This window comes from Dermatophagoides pteronyssinus, unplaced genomic scaffold (genome assembly GCF_027571235.1).
Source record: "Dermatophagoides pteronyssinus isolate colony J.1.1.1.1 unplaced genomic scaffold, Derpt_VIB-CSIC_2022.12 sq0005, whole genome shotgun sequence".
NCBI classification, from domain to species: Eukaryota; Metazoa; Arthropoda; class Arachnida; order Sarcoptiformes; family Pyroglyphidae; genus Dermatophagoides; species Dermatophagoides pteronyssinus.
Window position 1 is genome coordinate 2,410,386 of NW_027461529.1, and position 18,276 is coordinate 2,428,661.

An 18,276-nucleotide genomic window follows, 5' to 3' on the forward strand; every position below is an offset into this window, starting at 1 on the left:
CACAAAACAAAATTAAAAAATCTATATCCCGGATAAAAATGGAAAACAAAATTCAGAAAAATTTTAAAGAGGAAATATCCTGTCAAATTTTTTGGTAAAAAAAAACGTAATCATCAAATGATTAATCAAGATCAATATCCAACAACAACAAACAACAACAAAAAAACCAATGTCGTCAATCAAATACCCCTCTCTTTGAATTTCAAAAATCATTTAAATATCCAAATCAATTGATTCATATTTTGATTCAACAATTATCGATACAATTATGATAAAATATAATTTTTTTATACTTTTATTATTGATTAAATTCATATCGACAATCGATATAATCGATAATGTTTTACACATTGATTATACATCGGATAAATTTATTGATCATTTAAATCATTTGAATTCAACATGGAAGGTATGTGTGTATTTTTGTTGCATAATATTCTTAATTGAAATTTTTTTTTAAAAAAAAGGCTGGACGTAATTTTGATCAGGAAATAATGGCTAAAAAATTCAAAAATCTTAAAGTTGTTGATGAAGAAAATGTTGATGAAGAAAATCAACAACCAAAATTACATAATAAACGACAGATTTTAATACCAGATGATTATATACCAGATTATTTTGATGCAAGACAAAAATGGCCACTTTGTCGTACAATATCATTAATACCGAATCAAGGACAATATTGTAGTTCTTGTTGGGCAGTTGGTGTTGTACAAGCAATTAATGATCGTATTTGTATTGGTTCAAATCAACGTATTAATGTTGAAATATCTGCACAAGATTTACTTACTTGTTGTAAAGAATGTACAAAAAATGGTGAAGGTTGTCAAGGTGGTTATCCAAGTCGTGGTTGGAAATATTGGATAACAAATGGTTTAGTTACTGGTGGACAGCATGGTGATTTAACAACATGTCAACCATTTAATATTCCACCAATGAATTTAGCAACATTTACACCATATCTTCAATTATCACATATTATTCAAACACCCGTTTGTCAACAACAATGTGTTAATGGAAAAAATTATGCACAAGATAAATATTATGGTCTACATTATTATAAAGTACCGAATGATGAACGTTCAATACGTCGTGAAATATATCATCATGGACCTGTTGAAGCAAATTATCGTGTTTATCCGGATTTTCATCATTATAAAACCGGTATATATCAACATTTATTAGGAACACAATCCGAAGGACATAGTATAAAAATAATTGGCTGGGGTACGGAAAATGGTATACCATATTGGTTATGTGCAAATTCATGGACAAAATTATGGGGTAATTTAGGTGGATTTTTTAAAATCATACGTGGTCAAAATCATTGTGGTATTGAAAATCAAGTATATGGTGGTTGGCCAAGATTATAAACACTATTACTTTATTATTATTATTATTATTTTAAAATTTTAAAATTTTAAAATTTTAAAAGTTCAAATGTGTTATCATTAAAAAAATGATGATGATGTTGATGATCATAATGATGTTTCAATCCGGTTTATTTTTTATTTTTTTTTTTTGTTCAGTTGCTATTATCACCAAAAAGAAAACTACTTCTTCTTTTTTTCTTTTTTTGGCATTTCAATATTACAATAATGAATGATTTGTTGTCAATGTTATCGAATGACAAATCATCAATGAAAAAAAAAGAGAGAAAAAGATGACAAAAGCAACCAAAAAAAAAAAATTCTAGAAAATTTGAAGCCAAATAATATGATGTGAAAAATGATGATGATGATGATGAAGAAGCAACGAAAAAAAAGGAAATCAAATGAAAAATTTATGGTTCGTTAGCCTAGATCGATTGTTCATTTTTTTTTGGTTTGGTTTGGTTTGGTTCGAATTGCCATTTTTTTCTTTCCTGGTTAGTTAGCAAAGAATTTTTCTTCTTCTTCTTCTGCTGCTGCTGCTGCTGCTGTTCAGTATCTAATTTGTCATTTTTTTTCTTTCTTTTTTTTCTTAATTTTATTCTTGTCATTCACTTTTTTTTATATTAAGCATAGTGATGATTATTATGATCCAAAAAAAAAAAAAAAAAAAAATATGAAATTACAAAATGAATAAAGTTATTTACAAATTTTTTTTTTTGTAGTTAGTTAGTTAGTTCAATTAGAATGTTCAAATGTTCAAATACAAAAACTGAGAGAGATATACAGAGATGTATAGAGAAAAACTTACATTGAAGAAATATGATTCAAGCAACAAAAACAAACGAACAAAAAATTGCATTATCATCAATTCGACAACCAAAGCTGTTTGTTTGTTTTTGCAAATGTTCATCATTCTATTTAGTATGTTTGAATCAGAAAAAAAAGCCCCCGTTATTTTCTCTATTTTTTTTTTTTTTTTTTTCCACACATTATTCAATCATCCAGAAAGTAAAAATTAAGCCAAAAAAAAAAACTATTTCTACCTTTTTGAATATGTGTGTATCCTGTTTGTGTAAACATACATACAAACACACACACACACACATTTGAATCAATACACCGCTACAAACCAAACAACAACAACAACAACCAAACAAAAATCAATTTCAATATGAAAAAAAAAATTCTGAATATATTTTTATTTTATTATCAAATTTAAACAAGATTCATTCATTCATTCATTTATTCAAAATTTCTTTACTTTACTTTCTTTCTCTTCTTTTTTTGCATGTTGACAATCGTTAAAAAATTTCCTGATGACACATCCTGAAGCATTTAATACAGAAATAAAATATTTTTCTCTTTCTGTTTTCTCCCACTCACTTGTATATTTTCAGGATGTTTTGGATTGGAAATTTTCTATTTTCTACTGAGAAAACTTTTGTTATTGTGAAAACGAACGAATGAATGGAAGAATTTTATTTTTTTTTTTCATTATTCGTAAAAAAAACATCTCCATATACAACAACCAACCAGGAACACAACAAATCTTTTGGTTTGTTTGATAAGATTTTTTTTTTATTTCTTTCTTCTTCTTTTTTTTTCATTAGCTAGGTGTTTATTCAGCTTGTTTTTCAGAAAAAAAAAATTTCTAGTTTTTTTGTTTGTTTGTTCATCATTTGGAACAAACAAACAACAACTTACCCGCACACACACACAATATGTCTATAGACATTATAATATTTAGGATCAAACAAAGTATGTTTGCTTTGTTTAGTTTCCGTTTAGTCTTTCTATTTAAAAAAAAAAAATTCTTCTTTCTTAAACATCATCATCATCATCATTTCAATGAATTTATTGAAAACTAAATACAAGAATCTTTTCTTTTCTGTATTTCTCCAGAATGATGATAATAATAACGATAATAATAAAAGAATTTAAAAACGGAAACAATATGTTTTTGATCCATAATAACAGCAAACAACAACAACAACAAACAAGCGACAACAACAAATGAAAAAAAGAAGAGCAACAATATAATGACAACAACAACAACAACAACAAACGACAACAACAACAGACAAGAATTGTTTTTTTTAAAGAAAAAAAACAATAATAATGGTTGAGTGGCTTTTCATGTAAAAAAAGAAAACAAAGAAAACAAAAAAACGATAAAATTTTTCGTAAAAATTTTAGCTTTTTTTGGTTGATATAAAAAATATATCGATAAAGTTCAATTTGGCCACAATGTTGATGATGATGATATTTTTTGCTTTAAATAAGATTTTGTCTACTTTTTTTGTTTGGCTGAAAAAAAATAAAATCATACAATACTTGAATACATAATGTGTGTGTGTGTTGACAACTAAAAGCAACGAAATTTTTTAAAGTTTTTTTTATTTTAAATTTCCTGTATTTTTCGTCGTTTGTTTACAATCAAATTAAATGACAAAAATATCCAAAAAAAAACCTTTCAATTTTAAATAGCCATAAGGACCAAGGAAATAGCCCGAAAAAAAGAAAAGAACAAAAAACAAAAATGCCAAAGAAACCTCAACAACAACAACAACAACAAGATAACAACAATATTCATTCATAACAACAATAGACAAAGGGGAAAAAAAGAAATATCAAAATTACAATATATGAATTAAATCATTAATGTTGTTGTTGTTGTTTTTCGTTTTGTTTTGTTTGGGCAATAATAATTACATTATAGTCATCATTATTATTGTTTTATAATAGTGACAAACGAAAAATAAAACATTTATTTGTTCATTTTTCGTTGTTTTCGTTTTGGGGTTCTTTCTTTCTATGTTTTCATCTAATTTGTTTCATTCATTCATTTCCATTCATTTCATTTTCAATGATCATCATCATCCATTGTTGCTGTTGTGTGTGTGTGTGTGTAATCATAAACATTGCAGAGCACAGTAGCCCAAAAGAAGAAGAAGAAACAGAAAAAAATATTCTTTGAAGATTCTGACAACTTTAGTTTCAAAATGAAGAATATAGAAACGGAAGAGTGAGCGAGAGAGTGAGAGAGAGAGAGAGAAAAGAGTTTTGGATGGTTATTTTCGAGGAGGGTGAAAACAATAATAATAATAATTCCGGATAAAAAAAAGGGAATCATAGCCAAACATTTTTCTAATCCATTAGCCAAAAAACAACAACAACAACAACAATTCTCCAACAACAACAACAACAACAATTCTCCAACAACAACAACAACAACCAGAAAGAAATTATTAAAATCACAATAGCTTGACCAAAAAAACAAAAAAAATGCTATCCATAAAGAATAAATATATAGTTTTTTTCATTATTATTTACAACAACAACAAAAGATATATGAAAAAACATGAATGAAAATGGATTGAAAGACAAATTTTTTCTTTCATTCTTTCATATCATATCATTGAAATATCTTTGAAATGATTATTTATTGAATGATGACCAATGATGACCACAGAATTGGACATAAAGCTTATCAACAACAGCAAAATGAACGCCAAAATTTAGTTGAAAAAAACGAGAATTCAATTTTTTTTTCAAGTTTCAAGTTTGTTTTTTTTGCTGGGTAATTCATATTCAATTTACCATTTTTTTTCTTCTTCTTCTTCTTTTACATTATCAATTTATAATCGGATAATTATTAATAGGTAGGAAAAAAAATGAAGAATAACATTCATTCTTTTGAATGTTAAAAGAAAAATTCTTGGTACAATTCAATTTTTTCATCAAATTTTCCATTTTGATATGATATGATATATTAAAATCTAAAATGGAAACAATGAAAAATATTATTGTTTGTTTGTTTGTTTGTTTTCATCAAATAAACATATTGAAAAGGAAATGTTTTTCGGAAATTTTCTTTCCCTTTACTTTCGTTAGTATAGATTGAAAAAAAAAAACAGAAAATGCAATGCAGGAAAGAAAACTTTAGTTGAAAATTGAAAAAAAATTTCCAGAAACAAAAAACAAAAAGAATATTTCCAGAAAAATAAGTAATTTTGGAATACATTTTCGTTCGTTCATTCGTTTTTCTGGTTGTTACTACAATTTTTGTTTTGTTTTGTTTTTTGTTTTTTTGCAATGATCAATATCATCAATTGGATATTGTTTTCATGTCAATAGCATATGTTGTTGTTGTTGTTGTTATTTATTTGTTTCATTTACATTTACATTGTTTATGAAAATCAAATTTTCAATATTTGATGACAAACAAACAAACAAAAAAATATGTTATGATAATTTTCCGAAAACAAGATAAAGCTTGAAGAAATAAGTTTTTCCAAATTCTTATTGCTTAATCGTTTATTTGGAAACATTTTTCACAGGAAAAAAATCACACCAAACTATTTTGCATCGAAATGATTGATTTTTTTTCGAAATGAAAGATTTATTTCCATTTCATTTTTCCATTTCAAAAAAAGCATCACAAGGTAGTAAACAACAAAAATAATTGAAATTCATTTCAATTTCTACTTCTTGTTTGATGTTCGATGTTCCATATATGGATATATTATAATTCATCATTACAACAAAAAAAACAGATTTACAATATTGAATTTTTTCATTTTAAAAAAACTTGTGACATTTGATTGTCACAATGTTGGTCGAATATCTTGATATTTTTTTCTGGCAACCATCCAGGAATGAAAAAAATAGACAAACAAACAAACGAATGTTGTCAAACCAGATTGATTAATGGAAAAATGTTTGTGTGTCTGTGTGTGTGTAAATTCGTTTTATCAGATACATTTCACAAACCAAACCAAACCAAACCAATTCAAATTCAATCCAAATCAAACGAATGAAAAAAACATTTTTCAATGTGAAAAATAAATTGAATTTTTTTTTTGTAAAAAACACACACTTACAATGCATATATTCAACGGGAAATTGATTTGAATTTTGCATTTTGAATTTTCTTTTCTTCTGCCCAAATTCTTCATTTCAACAATCTTAACCATCTAATACATTCAATTCATCAATGACATTCATGAATTATCATTTTTTTCCCTTCTTCTCTTCTCTTCTTCAAGCAATTCAAACTAACTGACTGTAGAATCGTTATTTTTTGTTTTGTATTTTGTTTTCGCTGTTAATTTTCTTTCATTCTCCTTTAGTTTGTTTTCTGCTGAATCGACTAAAAAAATTCAAACTTATCTCTCTCTCTCTCTCTGTGTATATTATTCTGGCCATTATTTGCTTTTGTTTTTTTTTTTGCAAAAAATATAAATTGTAATGACTGGTCACCGATCACAAAATCAAAAAAAAAAACACTTTATTTATTAGTATAAGACATAAATAAAAGCTGATTCAATTGCTATTTATTTATTTTTATTTTTATAATAAACAAAAAATTCACGATTGTATTTGTTCGCTTAATTATCTTTCCCTTAAATTTGGCTTTAAAGGACAAGTTTGGGCGATATTGCTAACAATTTTCTTTTTTCACACAGTTTAGCGATTTTAAACATATCCGTTTACATAAGCTGTTTACATTTCCGTTTTATGCCCACAAATTCCAAAAAATACGGTACATAATTTTCTTTCATCATCATCTTTAAATGAATCATTCACGGTATTTGAATTTGATTCGGCCATTTCATTATGATTTTTTTTTGTTGTTGTTGTTGTTGTAACTAAGCTGCTGCTGCTGTTGTTGTCCGATAATTCAAATCTTATTAATAATAATTAGAATCTTATTATATTCACTATTTTATCTTGAATTTCTATTTATATAAAAGTTTTTTCTTTTCTTATTTTCGATGATGATATTAATATGGTTTTTTCATTTCTATTTTTATCACACAAATTTATAGTAATTTTTCACACACACACAAAAAAAAATTACATGAAAATCAACTTTGATAAACGTCAATTGAAAAGTGAATTGCACTTGAATGATTCAACAATGATGATCAATGATCAATGATCAATGATGATGGAAAAATTCATTCAAGTGTAGTAAATTATACAAGAAATATTATGGATCACTTTTATTGATTGATTCTTATTATATGTTTGCAACAAACAAACAAACAAAAAAAAACAAACATCTTTTTTGCATTTACCCAGAGAAATTTTTTTGAAGTGAGTATAAAAATCAATCAGGTCACACACTTATAGACTTATAGCCTTTTTTTCCGTCTTTCTCTTGATTTTGGCAAAATTTTCACTTGTTCACTTGCGTTGAGTAGTAAATAGGTTTTTTCCTTGGATAACTTCCGATTTTCATGAAAAATAAAATAAAATCGATAGACTTTAGTTAAAATGAACTCAAATAAAAAAACTTAAAGTAAAAGAATTGATGATGATTTCATGAACATCCTGTATATATTTTTTTCATTTTCTTTGGACTTTTTTCCAGCGAAAATAAAAGATAACTGAAATTTTTAGTTTTTCCAAGTTTTAGTTTCATAAATGATGAAAAAAATGTGTGCTGCTTTTCTGTTTGTTTTGTTGTTTGATAAATACTGTGACTTTTCTCGCAACATTAAATGATGTTTGGTGTTTGGAAAATGGAATTTTTGCATTTAAATTTTCCAAAACAAAACAAAATAATCTTCTAACTAGAATCAAGAATTTTGAACATTTTCAAATGATAATCATCACCGTTTGAATGAATGAATGAATAATCATTTTGGTGTGTGGGTGGGTGGGTAAGAGTATGAACATTTATTATTTGTTCCTGATTTGAAATGAAAAAAAATGTAATGCATTTTGATTCAAGGCAAAATGCAAAGCAAAAAAAAAACAAATCTCATTTTATGAAAATAGACATTTTTCTATGAAACAAGTATAGTGAAAAACAAAAAAACAAAATTAATGATTCAATAAAGTAGTTTTTGAAGAAAGTAGTAGCCAGTTACTATTTTTTTTTTTCATTAGCAATCAACAAACTGAAAAACAAGGACATTTTCAATCTTTCGTCTATATTATGTGTGTGTGTGTGTGTGTGTGTGTGTGTGTGTTTGGTCCAATTATTGATGATGATCATCATCGTGTGTTTCAGCAGAAATGAAATGAAACCAAACACAAAGATTATTTCAAGTTATGGATTTTTTTGTTTTTCAAATTGTCATTAGGATGAAAACCAAAACAACAAACAAACAAACAAAACGAAAATGACAAAATCAATAATTTAAAACATTATTCTGTATTCAGTCATTCAGTTCTGTTATATTAGCCATTATATTTAATCGCTGTTGTTGTTTGGTTTGGTTTGGTTTCATTATTCAAAAAACAAAACCAAAAAAATTCAAATCAAGAATTGTTTAATTAAACAATATGCACTTGTAAAACGGTAAAAGTTGGAGAGTAAGAGTGAGTAAAGTGATGGAATCATCATCATTATAAATGAAAAATGAAAACCCCTCGTGAAAACAAGGTAAATGAAATGGATATTATCATTTCATTTCATTTTTCATTTTTTTTCTTCCAAAAACTGTCCAACTGATTATTCATAGATTCCTAGTTTGTTTGTTTGTTTGTCATGTTCAATTGTATATATGAAATAAAAACTGAAATGAAACAGACAGTGAAAAGAAGAGTGAACAAACCCAAATGATAATTATAAATAATGATGATTATGGAAAAAAAAGAGAGAATTTGAATGATGAACAAAAGCCAAAAAAACCCGAGAAAAAACAAAACCCGAAAACCCGAAAACAACAGAATACGAAACCAGAAAACAAACAAACAAACAAATGTTTATTTCATAGGAAAACAATAAAAAAAACTTGAAATTTTTTTTTTATTATTTCAACTGGAAATATTCAATTTTTTTTCTCGTATTTTTACCTCGTCAAAAAAAATATATAAAAATTTGACATGAAAATAGATTGAAGGAAAGTTTCTCTCTACTCGTTTTCGTTTTGTCAAATATCAAATCTGTCATTAACATTGATATTTTACATCATTATCATCATCATCATCATCATAAGGATGACATTTAATTTTTTTTGCTTTTTTGCTTTTTTTCTATTCTCGTTCGTTCGTTCGTTCGTTTGTTTGTTTCTATTCATTCTGACGGTCTGAGATTGTTTTTTTTTCATTTCATTTTTCATTTTTCAGTGTTGATATTATAGTTTATTTTGAAAGGTGATGATGATGATTTTGATGAACAGAAAAAAAAAGAAAATCTCTTCAACATTTATTTATTATTTATTTCAACAACGAAAAGAAGAAAAAAAACGGAATTTTTTAAAAAAATTGAAACTTTTGTTGATAAACTATACATCAGCAGCAGTAGTAGTGTTGAGCTGAATTTTACTTTCAAGTAAAACTTTATTTTATTTTATTTTTTTTTTCTTCAAAGTTCATTTTCAGAGTTTATATTTTTGCGTGTTTGTGTGTGTGCGTGATATATTCTTTCACTATAGAATATTTTTTTTGACAGTTATTTTTTTTGTTGTTGTTGTCGGTTATTCAATTTTGTTGTTGTTGTTTTTTTCTCTTTTCGTTTCGTTGTGTGTGTGTGTGTGACATAATAATTCAACATGGCGACAATGATGATGATGATGATGAGGGAAACCAAAGAGAGAGAGAGAGAGAGAGAGAAAAGGATAAACAAAAAAAAAATCTTTTTTTGTTACCATTGATGATGACAATAAATAAATAATTTTCAAATGAAAATTGATGCGAAACATAGAAATGTACCAAACAAACAAACAAATAATAGTTCCAATAAATGAATGAAAATGGAAAATTGATAATTTGATTTCTACCAGAAAAATGATGACAGTTGTCAGTTGATGGTAAAAAAAAATAAACAATTCAATCCATCTACGATTCTAAACACACACACACACACACAAAACATTATGAATCCAAAATATCAAAATGTTTTGTCGGTAAAAACAAAAAAAAAACAAAATTTCTATCATTAAATTACCGGTATATCTTTGATGATAATAATGTGACATTTATCATCTGTTTTGGCCAAACAAAACAAAAAAAAAAACTTCCTGATTAGCTTTATCAAATATTAATGTCAAATGTTAGGGACAGATTTGAAACTTATAGATTGTTTCACTGGACACACACACACACAAACAAACAAACAAAATTTACCCTTCTTTCTCTACTTTAGTTCATGAGATGTGTGTGTGTATATATATAAAAATCCAAAAAAGTTATATTCACATACCATTTTGACATCATTATTATCAACTAAATCCTTCTGATATATAAATAGAGACATTTTGAATGTTTTTTTTTTTTGTTTTGTTTTCCAAGCGAAATTTTTTGTATTGTCAAAAATATGTCACATTTTTTTTTCTTTCTCGTTTCTTTCTTCACACAGATGTCAAAGAATTTTTTGCTTTTTTTTGCAAATGAAAAATATTATACCGTCGTAATTCGATGAAAATCAATCAACCTTACCACCATCAACTTTCTTTTTTCCATTCTTTATTCCATTATTTCACGTCACAATTTTTTCCGAATGTTTGGCAACCATAATCATTATCATGGTTGAATATTATTCATCATATATATAAAAAAAGGCAGAAAAAATGGTAAAGAAAAAAAAATAAAGTGTTAAAGTTTTTGATTTTTCATTTACCGAAAATTCTTTCTCTCTCTCTCTCGCTCTCTATTCGAACACAAAACATTCGTCAAAAATTGTCATCAGAAAAAAGGAAAAAAATACGACAAAAGGCAAAAATGAAACTTTGATTTTCAAACCAAGATTGTCAACCAAAATGAAAAAAGCCTAAATGAACACTTTTTGCGTTTCAAAATAACTGGGATCACATAAAAAATAACCAAGTTGATTTATCGATTTGAAAAAAAGTTGTCTCTTTTTTTTGCTGCTTTTGAGATTCTGATGGAACAAACAACGACGACTATGACGGCAAAAAAAAAGCAAAATTCAAAGATTTTAACGATAAATTCTTATCGTGTTGTATACAAACATCCTTAACCAACCAACCAACAACAACAACAACATTGAAATTGAAATTGAAATTGAAATTGAAATTGAAATTGAATTTTAAAGCAAAGATGAAGCGAGAGAGAGAGAGAGTGAAAGAAATCACAACACAAGGTTAACAAACATATCAACATTATCAACATTATCAATATTCGTGTTTGTGTGAATTTTTTGGGATCTGAATCTTTGATCTTTGTATATGATCAACGGGTTTACAAAAAAAAATTCATGTAGTTCCTTGTTGTAAACCGTAAAAAAGAAAATCAATAGTTTAAAATATATAATTTACACACACACACACACACATTTCTCTCTTTTTAGACAGAATCTGTTTTTTTTCCATTACCTAGATTTTTTTTCTTGTTCTGGTTGTTGTTATGTCTATACGAATGGAATGTTTCATGAACGTTGTAGGTTTCACAAACACACACACACACACACACACACAAAGAATTCAAATTCTTTTTCAAATGAAACTACAGATGACTAGTTTGATCCAGAAACGATAATAAACGTAACAAAAAACGAAACGATGATATAGGCAGTAAACAAACAAACAAACAAACAAACGAAAAAAACGCAATTGGAAGTTTTTAAAAATGATGACATTTAAAGAATAAACATTTGATTTTCAGCAACAATAAAATGTAATGACCAAAACAAAAAACCGATAATAAATATTACCAAATTTATAGTGATGGAAAACGAATTGAATGTTTCCCAAATGTATAATTTTTCTTTTGTTTTTTCGCAAATGACCATCATCATTTCTTTTAATTGAAAAAACAATCCCATGATGATATACGTTTAGCGATGAGATATTTGATAATATGATAAAGACATTACATAATCATTATGTTTTTTGCACTTTTCTCCTATTTCCAACTATAATAAGTCGTTATTTTCGTCGTTGAAAAAACAAAATAATTATCCATTTAAAAATAAAACAAACAAATCAATTAGAAACCAATGTTTGATGGTAAACCAATTTGATGGTTATAGTTATATAGTTTTCTGTTGATAAAATATCAAATCTAATTAATTATAATTGTAATTGTAAAAAAGGTATAATAAATAAACTAAACGAATTTGATAAACTAATTTATTGGGAAACGTTTTTTTCCCAAAAATATTCCTTGAGAAGTTTCCCGAAAAGTTTCCCAAAAATTTTCTCTATTTGTCAGTCTATTTTGCAAATGAATGAATACCGATGATTCATATGGAAATTTTCTTCTTTCTTTCTTCATATTGTCACACCATAAAAAACTAAAATGTTTGTTTGTTTCAAAAAAATGTGAATTGGATTTAATGTTGATAGGAATATTTATCTATTCAATTCAATGAGAATTTGTTTTTTGGTAAACTTTCTGTTTCATTCAGAGTGTTTAGACAAACAACAACAACTGAAAGAATTTTTTTTCATTGAGATAAAAAAAAATTCATTCATGCATGTTGTTTTTGTCGATCCAAAAGAAAATGATTGAATAAAATGAAATGAAAACTGAAAATTGAAACCATTTTCATTCTGTTTTTCTGTTATTTTGGTCGATTCTGTTATTTTGGTCGATTCTTTGGTTGATTTTGGTTTTGGTTTGAAGTTGAAATTGTGTTTCGACGAAAAAAAAGAATATTGTATGCGATAAAACAAAACAAAACAAAACAAAAATCGCTAAAAACAATGAATAAACGGGACGACAACAATAGAAAAACAAAACGAAAAAGGATTGAAAATCTCGGTATAGATTGAGATGAAAAGAAATGAGAAAAACAAAAAACAATGAATAATAATCGGGAAATCCGATAATAATAATGATGATGAAAATATATTCACCAAATCAATTAAGCAAATTTTTTTTGTTTTTTGGCTTTTTGTTTTCCTGATGAAGCTACTTTATTCATTCATTTTCCTAATAGGAATGAATGAATGAATGGTGTGTGTGTGTGTGAGAGAGAGTGAAAAAAATAGCGAAACTTTAATTCAATTTAGAAAATGTTAGCGGGGTTGGTTTCTGGTTGTTCAATACATCGGTTTGAGATATGAAAAGGATGATGGCGACTATTTTAACTTTATTAGTGACTTTTTTTTTCTTTTTTCTCATTTGAAATTGAGATTGAAATTTCAAGAAAAACCAAAGAAAAAAGAAAAGAAAAATTCTTTGCAAAGAAACCGCGATGAAAAAGAAAGAAAAGAAAAGAAAAAAGTTTTTTCATATGGGATAATATAAAAAAAAATTGAACAGATTTTCCGAACCGAAACATAAAAGAAAGATAAAACAAAACTAAAATTTGTAAAATGAGAGTGAAAAAAAGTAAAGTAAAGTAAAGTAAAGTAATTTGATAGCTAATCTAAAATAGAAAAAAAGGAAAAAAGGAAGCGACGACATTTGAGCTAATTATTATTATTATTATCATCACTTAAAATGAGATTGTAGAATATAATTGTTCAATTCTTTACGAAAAGATGAACAGCAACACCAAAACAGAATAAAGACCCTAAAGATAGAGAGAGAGGTGGTGGTGGTGGTGGTAGGAATTCTCACTAATTGATGATCAACATAAATTCTGTTTTTGTAAATGTTTTTTTGTTTTTGTTTTTGTTTTTTGTTTGATCAATTTCATCACCATCATGAATTGAATGAACGAAAACAATTTCAAATGATATGTGTGTGTTGGCAATGTTCTTTTTTTTCTTGCTGCTGCTGCTGCTGCTGTTTACAATTAATGGAATTTATCAATTCTGCTTTTCTGTTTTTCTGTTTTTTTCCATTCATGATTATTTGACATTCGAATCAAAAGGAAAAAAACAATGAAAATTTTTTTTTTTTCGTTTTGGAGGAAAACGATTCATTATGAACGGAAAAACAAAAATCTTTTATTTTTTTACTTTTTTAAAAAAAAATTTTTTTTTTCGTCAACATTCCAAACATATTTCATTCAGAATTCCAGATCAATTTTTGTGTTTGTTTGTGTGTGTCATCATTGTGATTCCAGGAGAATCCGAAGAAAAGAGAGAAAAAGAAAGATTCTCTCTCTTGACCAGACATCAAATACAATAAAAATTGATAAATGAAGAAGAAACAAACAAACAAAAAAAAGACCTTTGCTATAATATGATTTCGAGAAAAACAGAAAACAGTAAAAAATCAGATGAAACAAATTCTTTGCTATAACTCATTCAAAATTAAGCAAAAAGATGTGTCAATATTTGTATTTTTTCCTTTTCTTTTTCTTTGGTTTTGTTATAAACAAGCAAGTTCTTCTTCTTCTTCTGGAAATGAAATATAAAAAAAGAAGGAAAAAAAGATTTTTTATTCAATAATAAAGTTTTTGTTTTGTTTTGCAAAACAAAACAAAACTGTATGTATGCATTGTGACCAATGTAAATATATTTTATTTTATTTATCCTATTTTCACACCAATTTATAACTAAAATTATCATTATCATCATCTAAATGAAATAATCAATCAATATATAAAAATATGCTTTATTTCATTGACATGTTTGACTTTGATATTTGTTGGTCAAAAATATACACTGACCCTGTGAAAATAGGGTATTTTTTTTTGTTTTGAAAAGCAAAAGAAAAAACCAAAACCAAACCAAAATCCAGAGATTTATTGAATCGATCGATGATCGAATTGAATTTTTGTTTTCTTCAGCCCCAAAAACAAACAACCGAAAAAGTGAGAGAGAGAGAGAAATGGTCAAGTTTTTTTGAGCAACAAAAATTTGACAGTCATCAGAATATATTTCGTCTATATCGTAATGGTCATCATCCATAATCGATGAAAAATCAATGGACCAACTCTTTTCTTCTTCTTCGTCTTCACATTAAATAAACTAGACTTATTATTGAAGAACCTTTCTAAACATACATCATCAACATAATGGATTAAATGACGTTATTTTTTTTTTATTTTTTTTTTGTTGATAAAATATTGAATCTCTAAAATCAATATTGACGATATGAAACAAACAAACAAACAAAACGAAACGAACAAAAATGAAACATTTTAATCGAATTAATACTTGAATTTCTTTTATTTTCGTCACATCTCTATTTAGCTGTTTGCACTATTTCAAACAGTTTTTCCAATTTGTTGTTGTTGTTGTTATTATTTCCATTCACTTATTTTGATTGACAATTTATTTCAAACAACAACAACAACAACAACAAGAATAATAATAATGCTGTAATCCCATTATTCCCATTCTCCCTCTCTACTTTCCCTCTCCAAAATAAATATTCTCAAACTATATATAGATTGATTGAATTCGTAAAATCATTTTTATTTAATTTATAAATCGATGGATATAGTCATTTTTTTCATCGTTATGCAAGGTAATAATTAAACTATAATCTGATGAAAACGAGAGAACAAAAATAATCAAATTTTTCAATGATTAATCAAAATTATAATGATGATAATGATAATGGCTAAATCAACATCAATCTTGTTTAACAAATCAAATTGTTAAAGATCAAACAGCAGCAATGACAACAACAAATTGTTTTCTTGTTTTCTTGTTGTTGTTGTCTTGTCATAATGGTTATCAATAATCAATATGATGCCAATAATAATAAGGAAAACTAATAATAATTTGTCTGTTCGATTATTGTAAGTTTGTTTGTTTGTTTGTAATCACGCAAATGTTCAAGAAAAATACGATATATTAAAGAAATATACGATCAAATTGAATGAAAGAATAAGAAATCAAAGACATTTCTTTCTTTCTTTATCGTATTCAAGAATTCTGAATCTTTTCTTTTCTTTTTGTTGATATTCGACAGCGACTTATTAGTCGGAATGGATGTCAATGCAAATCTATCGGTTTTCGATTGTTAATATATTGGCCCAAAAAAAAAATCAATTCAGTATTTTAGATATTATAGAATTATTGGTTTTATTCGAAAGAAAAAACAAATTCTATTCAATTATATATTTTCTTTTTGGATCTTCTAGTTTCTGACTTCTTTTTTGTTTGTTTGTTTGTTTTTTCCCATTTGATCTTAGTACATATATAGTCGGTTGGCAGTGATATTTGGTCGGTCCAATGACAAATGAGAGAGAGAGAGAGAGAGAGAGAGAGAGATGATAGCCGGAGATTGTTGAAAATAAACCTAGAGATTTATTTTTTTTTTTTTTTGTCTCGCAAATCGAAACTCATCATTTTCTTTTCTGAATGAATGGATTTTCGGGTACCAAAACAAAACAAAAGAAAAGAAGCCCAGCATTGTAATGATAATGACAAACGTAGAATTGAATTTCAAAATCAAATCAAATGAATTAATCAATTGAATTTGACAACAACAACAACAGCTAATCGAAATTTTTGAGAAAAAAAATCCAAAATTTGTAAAATAAAAAAAATTTTTGTAATGAAAAAATCATTTCATTAATATTTATTAACGAGAAAAAAAATAATCCATATTAATTACAAAAAAAAACTACTACTACTGCTATTACTCAAAACAACAACAACAACAACACACCGACAAAACATTTTATAATTGAAATGAGATTTTTTTTTGTTTTCCCTTGTTGAATATTGATTATTTTTTTTTTTTTTTTTTTTTGGTTTTCATTATAGAATCAATCTCGCTTTTTTTTTGATTTTGATGGCTGGTTTCTGGTTTTGATGATGATAATAATGATGAACAACACACACTGAAAAATGACAGAAAAAACTAAAAGCAAAGCAGAAACTCTCTCTGTGTGTAAGTGTACCGGAAAAAAATGAAAATGAAAAAAAACCTTTTTTCCATCACTTGTTTGCTTGTTGTTTTCGTATTTATTTAATAGATCTTCTGTATAGAAACTAAGTGTTAAAAAAAGTGTAATGTTTTTTTTGTTCCTGGCTTGTTTCTGGATCCAATGTGTGTGTAAAATCATTTTACCAAAATTCATTGTGTCATCATTCGGGTAATTCTGGTTTTTTAAGCTAATGTTTTTTTCCATCCATTTTTTTCGCCTTGAAGAGGTTCAACAACAACAACAACAAAACCGAAAAGTAGAATGATTTTGTAATGATTCTTTTTGCTATTACTTTTTTACTTTGACTATAGGTAAAAATGATGTTAATGATGATGATGAAACAAAAAAGCAGAATGGAACAGAATGTTTCGTTTTTTTCAACTCAAAAAACAGAAACAGAAAAGCCATGTGTAAAAATGATTTATTTTTGCTTGGTTTTTTTCAACAACACTCTCTAAATTGTCATAGACATTGTTTGGAGAGAAAAAAAAAGTAAGTATGTGTGGAAAAAAAGGCAACATTGAAAACACACACACACACAAACAAACAAGTATGAAGATGTGAGATATTCTCTCGACAGAATTAAGGACAAAAAAAAGTGTAAATAACAACAACAACAAATAAATAAATAAAGAAAACAAAACACATTACTATCCGTAAAACAAAAACAGAATAATGATAATCATAAAAAAAAGAACGTAAAAAACAACTTTTTTTCTCGTTGTTGTTATATGAAATGGATGTTGATAATGAGGGCCCATTTTCTTCTGTTCTGTTTTGTTTATTTCAAACAAATATGTTGTACATGTGTTTTATATCCAGGATCTTTTATATCCAGGGTTTTTTTATCTGGTTTTGCTTTTCAAATGTCATTTTTCAATTTCAGGTTAGAATTTTAACGATTAAAATCACTTAAACACAATAATATTTATACGTGGATTTTTATTCCGTGTTTTTGGAAACGCAAGGGTTAAATTGCATTTTTTTCCATACAAATATTTTTTTGTTTCATTACAAAAAACACCAAAAAGGAAAACAAAAGAAAGAAAGAAAGAGAAAATAATATATTAGCTTTATTTGTTTCATTTGTGATTAAGATAAGAATAAATGTCATTTTTTTTCTCTTATTTTGGTTACTCTCAATATGTCTCACTTTCGAAATGGAATTCCATCATCATCATCATTACGCACACATAACAT

The 18,276-nt window shown here is 26.4% G+C and overlaps 2 protein-coding genes and 1 long non-coding RNA gene across 3 annotated transcripts in view; 2 read left to right on the forward strand and 1 right to left on the reverse strand.

Moving 5' to 3' along the window:
- The window catches only part of LOC113789075 (uncharacterized), a 47,524-nt gene that overhangs the window by 20,302 nt on the left and 8,946 nt on the right, over positions 1 to 18,276 (reverse strand). The window lies entirely within an intron of this gene.
- Positions 82 to 1,495, forward strand: LOC142645021 (cathepsin B-like). Its single transcript, XM_075820054.1, has 2 exons — positions 82 to 409; positions 468 to 1,495. Exons 1-2 carry the CDS (start codon positions 269 to 271, stop codon positions 1,371 to 1,373), a joined length of 1,047 nt encoding a protein of 348 aa, XP_075676169.1. The 5' UTR covers positions 82 to 268; the 3' UTR covers positions 1,374 to 1,495.
- Positions 9,611 to 11,920, forward strand: LOC142645023 (uncharacterized). Its single transcript, XR_012846207.1, has 3 exons — positions 9,611 to 9,663; positions 10,690 to 10,903; positions 11,020 to 11,920. It is a non-coding gene; the product is annotated as an uncharacterized LOC142645023 (long non-coding RNA).